Source organism: Lepisma saccharinum, chromosome 26 (assembly GCF_977018435.1).
Source record: "Lepisma saccharinum chromosome 26, izLepSacc3.1, whole genome shotgun sequence".
Taxonomy (NCBI): domain Eukaryota; kingdom Metazoa; phylum Arthropoda; class Insecta; order Zygentoma; family Lepismatidae; genus Lepisma; species Lepisma saccharinum.
The window spans coordinates 23,533,009-23,546,098 of NC_139254.1; the positions used below are offsets into that span (position 1 = coordinate 23,533,009).

At 41.3% G+C, this 13,090-nt stretch overlaps 1 protein-coding gene across 2 annotated transcripts in view; it reads right to left on the minus strand.

The window, feature by feature from the left end:
* The window catches only part of LOC145979324 (putative phosphatidate phosphatase), a 126,581-nt gene extending 120,537 nt beyond the window's left edge, over positions 1 to 6,044 (minus strand). The window contains exon 1 of one of the 2 annotated variants that reach the window (XM_083112173.1): positions 5,903 to 6,044. In XM_083112173.1, coding sequence (XP_082968299.1) covers positions 5,903 to 5,966 — 64 coding nt within the window. In that variant the 5' untranslated portion in view covers positions 5,967 to 6,044. The remainder of the gene's footprint in view (positions 1 to 5,902) is intronic. The other variant, XM_083112174.1, reaches the window with a different exon arrangement.
* Positions 6,045 to 13,090: the final 7,046 nt, after the last annotated feature.

The following is a 13,090-nucleotide window of genomic DNA, read 5'->3' on the forward strand; positions in this document are numbered from 1 at the left end:
TTAAATGTTTTGAATTTCTGTGGTAAGGACTATAATGTTTAAAATTTATAAACAATAATACATTTTTTATTGGGCGAATTGATAATAGGTAATTTTAACAGTAGCACCTTCCGTCTACTGTCAAATTACCAAAGGGGGTACAGGGGGTACAACTCGATTTACGGATTTAGGGGGGTACAGTACCCCCCTTCAAAAATTTGCGGGGGTACAATGTACCCCTGTACCCCCCCGTTCCTGCGCCACTGCTTGACGGTAGGTGTAGCTAACAAAACGGGTGTCATTTTAAATGTGTAAACTAACTATTAAGTTCACAAAGAGATGGTTTAATATTGGATATTACCTTCATTAGAAGCAGCGAGGAGGAATGCCTGACAATCCTAGATCCGGCAGCGTCCGCAAAGTTAGGCGCCTGCATCCCACTTGCCCGTAATATTAAAAGCATACGCGTAATACTTAGCGTTATGATTTACAGATTTGTTTTACCTTTTCCTTTAACTAAGTTGCTTGATATGCTTTTCAAAATGTGCGCAAATATCGTAACCATGATAATGAATAATTTTCTCGAATTGATTGATTGATTGATTGATTTAGTTTATTTTACTTCGCGTTTTGTGCCTCTTGGCTAATTTGCGAAGATGGGGATGAGTGATGAAATGATGAAATTGATGAATGGACATTCACAAACAACCAAGCCCGACCGGGATTCGAACCCGGGACCCTTGGCTTCGCAGCGCGATGTGCTAACCACTCGGCCACAGGGTCGGGCGTAATATTCTCGAATGCATTTGCATTTGCAAATTGTATCCTAAGCATTTCCCTCAAATGGCATTTTAGTGAAAGAAAAAGAATAATAAGAATAAAAATATGACATGTGTCCTTAACTAAGCTGTATGCGAAATTTGTCAATTGCTACTAGTTGAAAGTTGAGCTACAGGTAATTTATTCTGAAGCCGAATATCGAGTAAAGAGTGTGTTTGAACTTCATGAGTACTTGCGTACTACCCATTTGAATGAAGCTGTTGTACAAGTGTACAAACTAACAGAATTCTTCCCCACTGTTCCTGCGTCAAGCTCGTCGGTGGAAAAGTAGTTTTCTGCACTGAAGAGGATTCATACATTTCAACGCAGCACACAGACTCAGGCAAGGAAATCTGACTTGGGACTGATATCCATTGAAAAGGAGCTGCTCAAGACATTGACCAGAAACTCCCGATTCTACGACGACGTGTTGGAGGTGTTCAGACTAAAGGATCGTCGGATCGAGTTACAGTATAAATGAGAATTTTCATTAAGTAATACACGCATATGCTATTATTGTTAACATAGAGTGTGTGCATTCTGTGTTTGAAATTGAGTATGCCCATGCATGACTTACATTCAAATAGATTCTATTTACTTAAAATATCTTTGGGTTTTCTTTGTCCAATATTCAGATCAGGTTTATCTAAGGAAGCCTTACACCTTTCATAGAATCACGCTACGCCACTGGGTTGGATGAACAGCTCCCGGGTCACTGGATTGCTCGAAGAGGGACCACTGAGTGGCCACCCCTTTCTCTGGACCTTACGCCCCTTGACTTTTACCTTTGGGGTCATCTTAAAGCCATAGTTTATCAAGACAAAATCACTTATCTCCGACATCTCCAGCACCGGATCCAACAAGCATGTGACTGTGTTGACCCTGCGGTGTTATTGCGTGTCCATGAGGACTGGCTGAAACGTCTTACGTTGTGTGTAGCACAGAACGAGCAACACTTAGAGCACATCTTGTAGGATGCCATAATTCTTTTCAGCAATTGCGTTAGTATGTACGTATTATCTTGCCGAAATTACATAAGTTGTAAAGGTAAAGCGTTTCTTTTTAAGTAACTATGTGGGCCGTACCGAAAGTAATGCAAAAGTGGTCATAACCTCTTTATTAACTGATGTAGATCGTTCAAATTGCACAAGTAGTTGGAGTGACTCTCCCTCTATACAAACCAGCTACTCAACATAGTCTCCATTTAAAGCGATGCATTTGCGCCATCGTTGAACCCAACTCTAGAATCCTCTTTGAAAAAAGTCCGTTGTGCACTGTCCGACATCCACAGAAGGCTACAGAATGTGTACGGGGATGACACCATTGACAAGAGCAATGCGCACAGGTGGATGAAGAAGTTTACAGAAAGGAAAACCAGCATTGAAGACAAACCGCGCAGTGGGAGACCATCAACGGTGACCACTGACACGAATCGTCAGCGAGTGGATGAGTTAATTCCGCGTCTTTCTCCTTGATTTCCTGGAATGCGGCCGTACCATCAACAGCGAGCGGTACATTGAGACACTCCATAAACTTTGAGAAGCCATTAGAAGGAAGAGACTGCACAAGAATCTGAAAGCGATCCACATTCACCATGACAATGCGCGACCACACACCTCTTTGGCAACAAATCAGATGATCGGCAAAATGGGCTGGTCCGTGCCACCCCCCCCCCCCCCATCCACCGTAAAGCCAGATCTGGCACCCTCAGACTTCTACTTGTTTGGTCCCATGAAGGATAGTCTTCGAGGACAACGATTTGATGACACAGGCAAGGTGAAAGTGGCTGTGAAAAAGTGGATGTCGGACAGTGCACACTGGACTTTTTTCAAAGAGGAATCTAGAGTTGCGATGGCGCAAATGCATCGCTTTAAATGGAGACTATGTTGAGTAGCTGGTTTGTATAGAGGAAGAGTCACTCCAACTACATGTGCAGTTTGAACGATCTACATCAGTTAATAAAGAGGTTACGACCACTTTTGCATCACTTTCGGTACGGCCCTCGTATCATTTCCACGTTTATTCGCTACAACAAAACGAGAAATGGCCACAAATCCCGGATAACGAATATCAGGTTTGAAATTATATATATATATCCGATTATCCGCAACGGATAATCTGGATATCCGAATAATACTAATACGGCTATTTATGATATCCGAGTATTCAGATAATGTGCGTGTTCAGATAGCTATTCACTCTTTCAAGGTCAGTAAGTTTTTCTGGTAAGAATCGTTTCTGAAATTAAGGAAAAAATTACCAAATAAGGGATCAGGTCACGAAACAGAGAATGTTATATTCTAGACTAAAGGACGTATTTATAAAGGGGGTCCAGGGTGCCCGGAACCCCCCTCGAAAGACATATCAAGTACTAAAAGGAAAATAATGAAAATATGCTTGTTTAGCCTTTGTTGTATAATTTCCTCTGAACTTATTGGAGGACAAGGATGATCATACGGCTTTGAATGACATTACAAAGAAGATGTATGTACACTACTACTCAAAATAATATGCATAAAATATTAATCGGAAACTTACTTTTCTACAACTACATGTAACATGATTTTTTTTATTCAATAAATATTCAATTATTCATCTATTTGACATTAATTTCATTGCCAGAGCACTTGTTTTTATGTAAATTATTCTGATCTTAACTACAAGTAAGCTACGTAATGAATATTCGCTGTTATATCTCTGTTCTTATACAGTCTTTTTAATGTATTGTAATGAGTATTAATTTGATTTAATGTAATTACTTTAATTAAACATTAATATTATTACTACTATTATTATTCCTGAGACACTTGGTTCGGACCCCCTAGAAACATATTTCTAGATACGTGCCTGTCTAGGCTGTATCTGTTTTACGTTTCTTTTTGTTACGGCGGAAAACTTTGTGAATTTACGCTAAACTTAGTAATGCATAGATCTGTTTTCTACAAATAGAGGTAAACATTAAAAAAAATATGTTGAGAATCGGTAAAACGAAAAAAAAACAGATAAAAGATACACAGAAATACGAACATTACGAATAAAAGAATATTTGGAAAGCCAATAAACGGATAGATCATGTCCGGATAATGCACACATTCGAGCATTTCGGATAATCCAAATATCCAGATAAATCGAACAATGCGATAAAGTTTTATCCGGATTTGGCCATTCCTGAACAAAACTCCCATTTCTTACAAATGACAAACTGTTCTACACCGCGTGTGTTGGAGATTTAGCGTATGTACTGTAAGGTTCGGTTGAATATTTTATTGGCTACATTGTGCGTCAAAGTAACGAGTTACTTTTAGAAGGAAGGGAAGTAAAGTAACTAGAAACCATTACTTTTATTAGCAGCCTCCTCCTCCTTACCCAAACAATACACATCTACATGAGAGATTTTGAATCATTTGTAGAGTATGAATCACACCCACGCACTAGAGTGTGTCAACATTCACTTGTTGCTCAAAGCTCACTTGATGCTCAGATAGCTTAATCGTGACTTTACTTACAGTTTAATCTCGTATCTCAACTACCCGGAACCCTTTGATTACAATGTGACAGTTCTATCAGTACACCAGGGGTGCCCACAGGGAAGGATTATGGCGCAGGCTGCGTCATCGAGATTTTGGAGGAGGGGGGTTTCCCCTCCAAATAATATAAAATTCAACATTTATATATTTTTTCAAAATATATGTAAAACTTTTACACCTTAAATGCACCATATTTAATCCATTAGATGAAGAAAAGAAAGTGTTTAAGGGTATTTTCGAAGGGGAAAAGGGGGGGGGGAGAATTATCCAACTCTTGCATATTAGGCCTTAGCATAGCCGGCTAAAAATCTCTTGCAAAATGATAGCGAAGGTTTTGCTAACAAGAACTCAAATCTATAAGTGAACTTAAGAGAAAATGCACTCCCGTCATATACAGAGCATTCCCTGACATTCGCTACGAGACTCGGCGGGAAGCGGCCCGGCATCAGCGCTTGTCTTTCCCGAGGTCCGCGACAGTCGCACGCTTCAGTCGGTTTCTTTCGCTCTCCCTGCCTTCGCTCTCTTTCCCTTTCTGTTGACGTTGCAGACTGACGCCAGTATAATCCTCCCTCGGAAGTTGTGTTGTGTCGTGTCCGTGTGTTGAAGATTGTGGCTTAATATGGCACCACAAAAGTTTACATTACAACAGAGGATTTATCTTGTCGAGTGTTACTTCGGAAAGAGGAATTGTGGAGAAGTGCGATGACGTTTTGCAACGAAATTTCCTGGTGTTCCCGTTCCACATAGGACCACTATATTAAACCTCGTAAAAAAGTTTAGAGTAACAGGGTCAGTTCTGAATAAAAGTGGAAAGAAAAATGGGGAAATCTTAAAAATAAAGTATGCAAAGACAATCCGCACACCATCTGTGAGTTAAAAGAGAGTATTGTACTAGAAATCGGGAGGATTACAGTAGACGAACTTGCATGTGTAAATGCCAATTTCCTTGAGAGATGCCAGGAATGTGTTGCAGCAGAGGGACATCACTTTCAACATCTTCTGTAGTCAAGGTTAGTACACAATATGAAAGCTGTAATTTCCGTTCACCAGGAAAGACAAGCGCTGATGCCGGACCGCTTGCCGCCGAGTCTCGTAGCAAATGTCAGGGAATGCTCTAGAATGGTGCTGTGTGTCTGTACTGGTTAAGACTGGTCACCCTGCAAGCAAGTGTCGCTGAGCGATAACGTAACCATGAAGGGGAGAGGAAAAAGCTTCACTCCCACCCTTTCATTCGTATCCCTGCGCGCAAAGGTCCGTATGTTTAACTTGGCGGGGAAACGACCCGAACCCGAAACGAAGAAAGAATGAGAAAATCAACCGTCGAAACAACCCCCCCCCCCCCTCTCCCTGAACGAAATTCTCTGAACGCCACTGCCTGTCCGAGACGTGAACTCAGGGATCGCAAACCGAACACTCAACACGTAGTCACATTGGAGAAAATAAGACTTTTATTTACGTAGCCACTAAGAATAATTTAGTGTAAATATCCCCGACATCGTGAACACTACATTCGTTTCAGAATAACATGTTATTTTTCTTCTATTCTACGTATGATACCTTACGGAAAATATACTTACATGCAAGGAGCAATACGATATCTATAGCGAACTTCACCTTGTGACGAATTTTCCCAGCAGCCATTGCACGCCTCTTGCACAGCGGGTGAACTGTCTAACTGATACGTATTGTGGGAACATTCTCAAGGAACTTCTTATCTTGGTTATGTAATAATAACGTTCAATTGCTTGAATTCTTTTTCATTTAAGCTGAACTTAAGCTCGTGGACTAGCTTTCTTAAAACTCCAACAGAAGCTATCATCAAAATGTAAGTTAGAAATAAGATTGTAATAGTTCATAGCTACAACATTACTCAAATTGGAGTAGCGTGTCAACTTATCTGAAGGTTTATTGGAGCAGTTCATGTACACGAACAACACTCTAATTTAAGTTGTATCGGCATAGTCATATTTAGAATACAAGGGTTGTCCGAAAAGTAAGGTATATCAGAAACCAAACTCCATTTCGTGTCGTTTGATCCCCCCTCCGACTTCACGCTTTGTCAAGTGGTTTCGCAATTGCCTTCACCATGCTGGGTCAACACCGAATTCATTTTTTAGTTCCCACCGGGAATCGAGCCCGGGACTAATCGCACCAATGCATGAGCGATAGCCATTAGGAAACGCGGAAGCTCTATAGCATCGTTTCTCAACCTATTGGGCGCGACCCAGCTGGGTCGCGAAGTGGAGCTCGAAAATTTATTTACTGTCTCTTAAAAACCTCTTACATTTAAATTACTAAGATATATTGTTTTAACAATTTAAATTCAACATGTGTTGTACGTAGTCTAAACTTTACATTTTTGTTATTCGCACTCTACCATTGCTTTTTACCCGCATCTCTCTGATGTTCAACTCAAGGAAATCGGATATTTGTCGTTTTCGTTTCGGTCGCAGCAATGAGTTCTTAATTATCTGCGTGTCACACGCATGTCGACTTAGGTGTTGCTTGATATTTACGACCGCCTGTGTGTGTGTGTATGCGGTTGGCCAGAGGTGTCAACTGTCATAATTTCACATTGCTATGAGACTGGTTGGATTACAAAGCTAACTGCCTATGAACAAATGGATTGCAGTGGTTTATATATTCACTTTCCTACGTAGAATAAAGTATGTGTAATTTGTTTAAGCGTAAAAGAGGGTGGCTTCTTAAAAGTACTCTATGTTAGCAAAAATATGATTATAAACTGGATTCACCCATATGGGTCCCGTGAAGTATAATATCCTTCAAAGTGGGTTCCGGACTGAGAAAGGTAGAGAACCACTGCTCTATAACAGTTGGGCTGAAAAGTTCGTAGGCTGACTAATAGATGGCGTTACTAGAATTAAATCCATGTGATTTTTACTTAGTACTAACCTTCAAAAGATACGTGTATAAATTTCACAGCTGCCGGATAATTAGTTCGTGAGATATAGCATTGTGAGTGAAGCAGCTTTTGTTATTGTGAAAAAATGGATAAAAAAGAATTTCGTGTTTTAATAAAGCATTGCTTTTTGGCGAAAAAAAATACTGTTGAAGCCAAGGCTTGGCTTGATAAACATTATTCGGACTCTGCACCAGGAAAATCAACCGTTGAGAAGTGGTTTGCTAAATTTAAACGAGGCGAAATGAGCATCGAAGACGATGCACGCAGTGGACGACCCAAAGAGGCTGTTACCGACGAAAACATCAAAAAAGTCCACAAAATAATTTTAAATGATCGTAAAGTGAAGTTGATCGAGATAGCTGAGACTTTAAAAACATCAAAGGAACGTGTTGGACATATTGTGCATGAATATTTGAACATGCGAAAGCTGTGTGCAAAATGGGTGCCGCGCGTGCTCACAATCGATCAAAAGCAACAACGTTTTGATGATTCGGAGCAATGTTTAACGATATTCAACCGTAATAAACACGAATTTTTCCGTCGATATATTACAATGGATGAAACATGGCTCCATAACTACACTCCAGAGTCCAATCGACAGTCAGCCGAGTGGTCTGCACGTGATGAACCGAATCCAAAGCGTGGAAAGACGCAACAGTCGGCTGGCAAGGTTATGGCATCAGTATTCTGGGCCAGACCATCAACAGCGATTATTACATAGCGTTGTTGGAGCGTTTAAAGGATGAAATCACGAAAAAACGGCCCCATTTGAAGAAGAAAAAAGTGCTGTTTCATCAAGACAATGCACCGTGTCACAAATCAATGAAAACGATGGCAAAATTATATGAATTAGACTACGAATTGCTTCCCCATCCACCATATTCTCCAGATCTGGCCCCCAGTGACTTTTTCCTGTTTGTAGACCTTAAAAGAATGCTCGCTGGAAAGAAATTTAGCACTGATGAAGAGGTAATCGCCGAAACTGAGGCCTATTTTGAGGCTAAAGAGAAATCGTACTATAAAAATGGCATCGAAAAATTGTATGACCCCTATAATCGTTGTATCGCCCTCGAAGGCAACTATATTGAATAATAAAATCGAATTTTGTCAAAAAAATATTTTTTACTATGTTAGCCTAAGAACTTTTCAGCCCAACTGTTAGATAGTGTTCACTTATTGACGGTAAATTATTTCGAACAACAAAAGTTGAAAAGTATGGAGACACCCGAATAAAAGTTGAATGACATATTGTTCCGCAAAACTAACACTGTCATAGGGGTGGGGGAAATGTTATGGGGCATATGACAATGACGGCCGCCATCTTGAATTCAACTTGAAAATTTTAAATGAAAAACCATAGCTTGTGACGCCTCAATTAAATAGGGAATTTTCTCACGAGTTCAATGGTGTGCTTATTGTTCTTCCAGCATCAACCATGACGTTGTTATTAACGTTTCCTTGTTGTTGTCACCTCAAACAAGGCTAGTCACGAACCCAAGACCACACACGTTTAAATGATGTGTTCCATGTGCTGACCACGCCGATGAACTGTTAAAGCCAGTCTCGATCCTCATTCGTGCAAAACTCTGATTAAAGAGTCTGCGGTAATGCTGGCACATGCGTTAATGATTTGTTGTTAAGATGTTCCACATCCCGAATTTTAACTGAATACACGATGGCCTTGACATGTCCCCACAGGTAGAAATCTAGCGGAGTGAGGTCTGGGGAACGAGGTGGCCACTCAACAGCACATCTCCGATCAATCCGTCTTGGTACTGACAGACACAATTGCTGGTAAAAAAAGGGAATGACCATCCTGAGACAACAGATATGGCAAGATATCCTCTTTCAGCATTCGACGATACTCCTTCGCCGTTAAGGTCCCGTTGATGAAGAAAGGGCCCACAACACGAGATCTATACACACCACACCATCACCTTTCCGTGTACACCTGCAGACTCATCATACCAGTGCGGGTTACAGTCCGACCAAAACCGGACGTTCTGCTTCTTCAACTCTCCAGACACACAAAAGTTTGCCTCATCAGTGAAGAGCACTTCGAAGGCGAAACGGGGATTTTGCTGTATTTGCTCTAGAGCCCATTCCGCAAATTCTAGGGGTGGGCCGCTTCCCCCCCCCCCTTTCCGGACGTCCATGCTGTTGGCTAATCGCGACGATGGGGATGAGCGATGATATGATGATGGAAGGACACTCACAAAGAACACCCTTGCCCAGGTTGGGTCTCGAACCCGGGACCTCTGGCGTTGTGGCACGGTGTGATAACCACTCTGCCACAGAGGTCGGCCAGGTCATGTTCGAGTCATACATACGCGATACAAAAACGTGAGAATTTTGATTATTAAGTCATATTTACTTTTATGAAATAACGAAGCGAAAGTGTAAATTCATCATTGATCTTGCCAGAGTATATCCAGCTTTTAAAGGATGGAAGAAGCGAATTTGAGGTAAGGTGTACGGTGGTTCTCAGTTTCCCCTGCTGTTGAAACAGTGCTAGAAATGTTCGTGGCATTAAAATCTTTCTTGACCCAATCTAAACTACCTAAAATTTAAATTCGGTTTGCATTCGCTTCCCATACAGCACATACATATCCAGAAGAAATCTAATGGACGTCCTCTGGATATCCGTGCCGAAATTCTGGATATCTATAGGATGTCCCGGAATGTCCAGTAGACATCCATAGGATATCCCCTGGATATACATATGTCCGTCCAGGGGACGTCCATAAGATATCCAGGAAAGATGGGTTTTGGACATTCTGTGGATCATTTTTGGATGTGTTTTGGACATTCTGGATGTCCATAAGATATCCAGGAAAGACGTGTTTTGGACATTCTGTGGATCATTTTTGGATGTGTTTTGGATATTCTGTGGATCATTTTTTAACATGTTTTGGACATCCTGGGGATCATTTTTGGATGTGTTTTGGACATTTGGACATGTTTCGGACATGAGTTCACGTGCTTTTCTGCATGTTTTTATTTCATTGTGGATAAGGATATATTCCGGACTAAAATTGCACCTAATCTGGACATTATGCTGATATTTTTCGCACATACTTTGGATATGAAAAGAAACATTCCTGGACTAGATTTACACAAATCGAAGACCTCGAGTACACTTAAGCTTATAACATGCACTCCACTCTCTCTTTCTCTATCTCTCACTCACTCGCTCACACACATACACACGTACTTACTCACACAAATTCTCCCTCACACACACACACGTATCTACACATCCGAAAAGTACTTTGTATCCATACCCATAAGAATAGTAAGCAGCGCTTATTCTTCACTACCACGCAAGGCAACGTCCTCATGCAAACTGCCGTTGTGTTCGAGACGAGACACAAAGAAGCCTCGTGGCAACTTTCACCTGCTTGGCGCGCATGGGTGACTCGCTGAAAAGACAATGGGCCTAAAGGCAGGCACGTATCCAGGAATTCCTTTCGGGGGGGGCTCAACACCATTCTTTTAAGGGGTATAGTATGAACTTCACAATTTTATGTTTAAGACCAGTAGTGGCAATTGGGTTCCAAAACGGGGGGGGGGGGGAAGGCGGAGGGCGGTGCGAGGAAAATTTACTTTCTCTTGGTAGACAAGGCTTAACATTAAGAGGCCATGTTGAGGCAAAAAATGGGGAGCAACTATCCCTTTAATCGTCGCCACTGTAAGGCTGTCATTTTAAAACGAATCTTTTTGAACGAATCTTTTCAACGAACGACTGATCCGGTTCACTGATTCGCTTCGAAACGGCTCAGTCGCGAACGAATACCGAAACCGCTCCGCGCTCGCATAGGAAAGACTGAAAGACGCCTCGAGCGCTCGGGGGAAACAGTTGGTCCCTTTGTTCACACTCCGCGCCTGCGATTGAAAACAAAATTCCAGCAAGTCACGTGATACCCGAACCAACCCCCTCCCTTCTCCGCTTCACCGGCACCCAGGGAAATAGGACGAGTTTCCACTAATGTGGTCTTCAAAGGAAATTTCCTCTTCAGAGAAGAAAAAAGCGGAAGTGGCTAGAACCAGGGAGGGACAAGACGGGCACTTGTCACCCCCTTGGAAAAAGATAGTGCTGTTCATTTGGTACACTGTTCTTTTTACCTTGGAAAGTAAAATAAATATAAATGTTATTTATTCCCTTACTAATTAATTCAAAATAAAGCATCGCCATAAGTACGGGTACATATTCTTTGTCTCCCTGGAAAATAGTTTTGATTTATCCCCTCTGGGGATGAAAAGTCTCGACACGCGCATGGTTAGAATTATTTGGCAAATTTGTCGTTCATCCGAAAGAAAGGAAAATGCGAAAGGTATTTCGATCTAGGGATGTCCCGATTGATTGATTGAGTTGGTGTTTTTACGTCCACTTTATGCACAGTAAGGCTAATCGGGACTGGACCTACAGTTTAAAGTGGATCCGAACCACTATGTGCATCCACCGGGTTTCGAACCCGGGGGCCCTTATGTTAGCAAGGCGACGACGCTACCACTGTGCCATCGGGGAGGCCACATGTTGGTTCGGATATCGCTTTAAACTGTACATCCGGACTCACAAACTTTGAGAATTTTTTTGATAAGGAAAGATCTCGAAATACAAACATTTAAAACAAGAAAACCTCCATGAAGACATAAGTTTGTACATTAAAGAGCATAGATTCTTTGTTATATTCTAATACGTCTTACAGTAAAGCAACTTCGATTTCGCCGAAATCGTCAACGTACCACTGAAGGTCTGGGTTCGAAAACTTACATGCGCATCGTTATTGCATACCTTATGAGAGTCTCTTCATCATATACAGTAATCATCATTCACCTTCGTCGTAGATAGCGTCATTGCCTTGTAATCAAGGGGTCTCGTGTTCGATACCCGGTGGAGGCACAAGTGGTTCGGATCCCACTTTAAACTGTAGGTCCAGTCCCGATTAGCCATACTGTGCATAAAGTGGACTTAAAACACCAACTCAAACCAAACTCAAACCTTCGTCGTAGCAATTAGCCAAAAAATGGCAGAAACGACACACAAAATAGGGAAAATAATTTTAAGTTAAGACTCTCGAATATTTAAGTTTCGATCTCGATTTTGCATTCCCCGACGTTCTTGACCTCGTCTTAACAAGTCTCGATGATACTTATCTCTTCTTTACCTACGCAGGATGACATTTTCCTTATCACTAAAGTACCATCTTACGAAAAACAACAGGGCGATAAAGAGAATCAATGTATGCTTACCTTTGCTAGCGACTGCATATTTATTTTTTCATACACTTATCCACGAAGGAAAAACACACCCACATACAGAGGGGAGGGAGTTAGAAGCGTTGCAGTTACAAGGGAGTCATCACTTAGTCTATTTTGCACCCGTCACATGATACGGGGTCCAACATAACTAATAAGTAATAATACAACTGTAATGCCGTATAACTAAAATCTTAAGATATTCTGGCTTCAGTTAAAAGCTGAGGCTGTAGAAGATCAATCAGCAGAAAGAAGGGCGAAACACAGGACAACACACACACTACGAAGATTATACTGGCCGTAGGTCCCGACGCCAGAGCCTCGTTAGCCTGCAAAATACAGTCCAGGTTGTACTACGTGGAAGTGAAGTTGGAAATTGAATGTACTACGTGGAAGGGTCACCGCTTACGCCACATGCAACAGATGAATTCCAAGAAGGACAAATAAGAATGTTATGAAAAATAACTATAAAATAAACAGGAAGGAGTAAAACAAATCTTTGCAGAGAAAATAAGTTTATTTTTAGTGGTTTATATCCACTACTATTTCACACATCCTGAAATATGTGACAGCTGGTAAACAT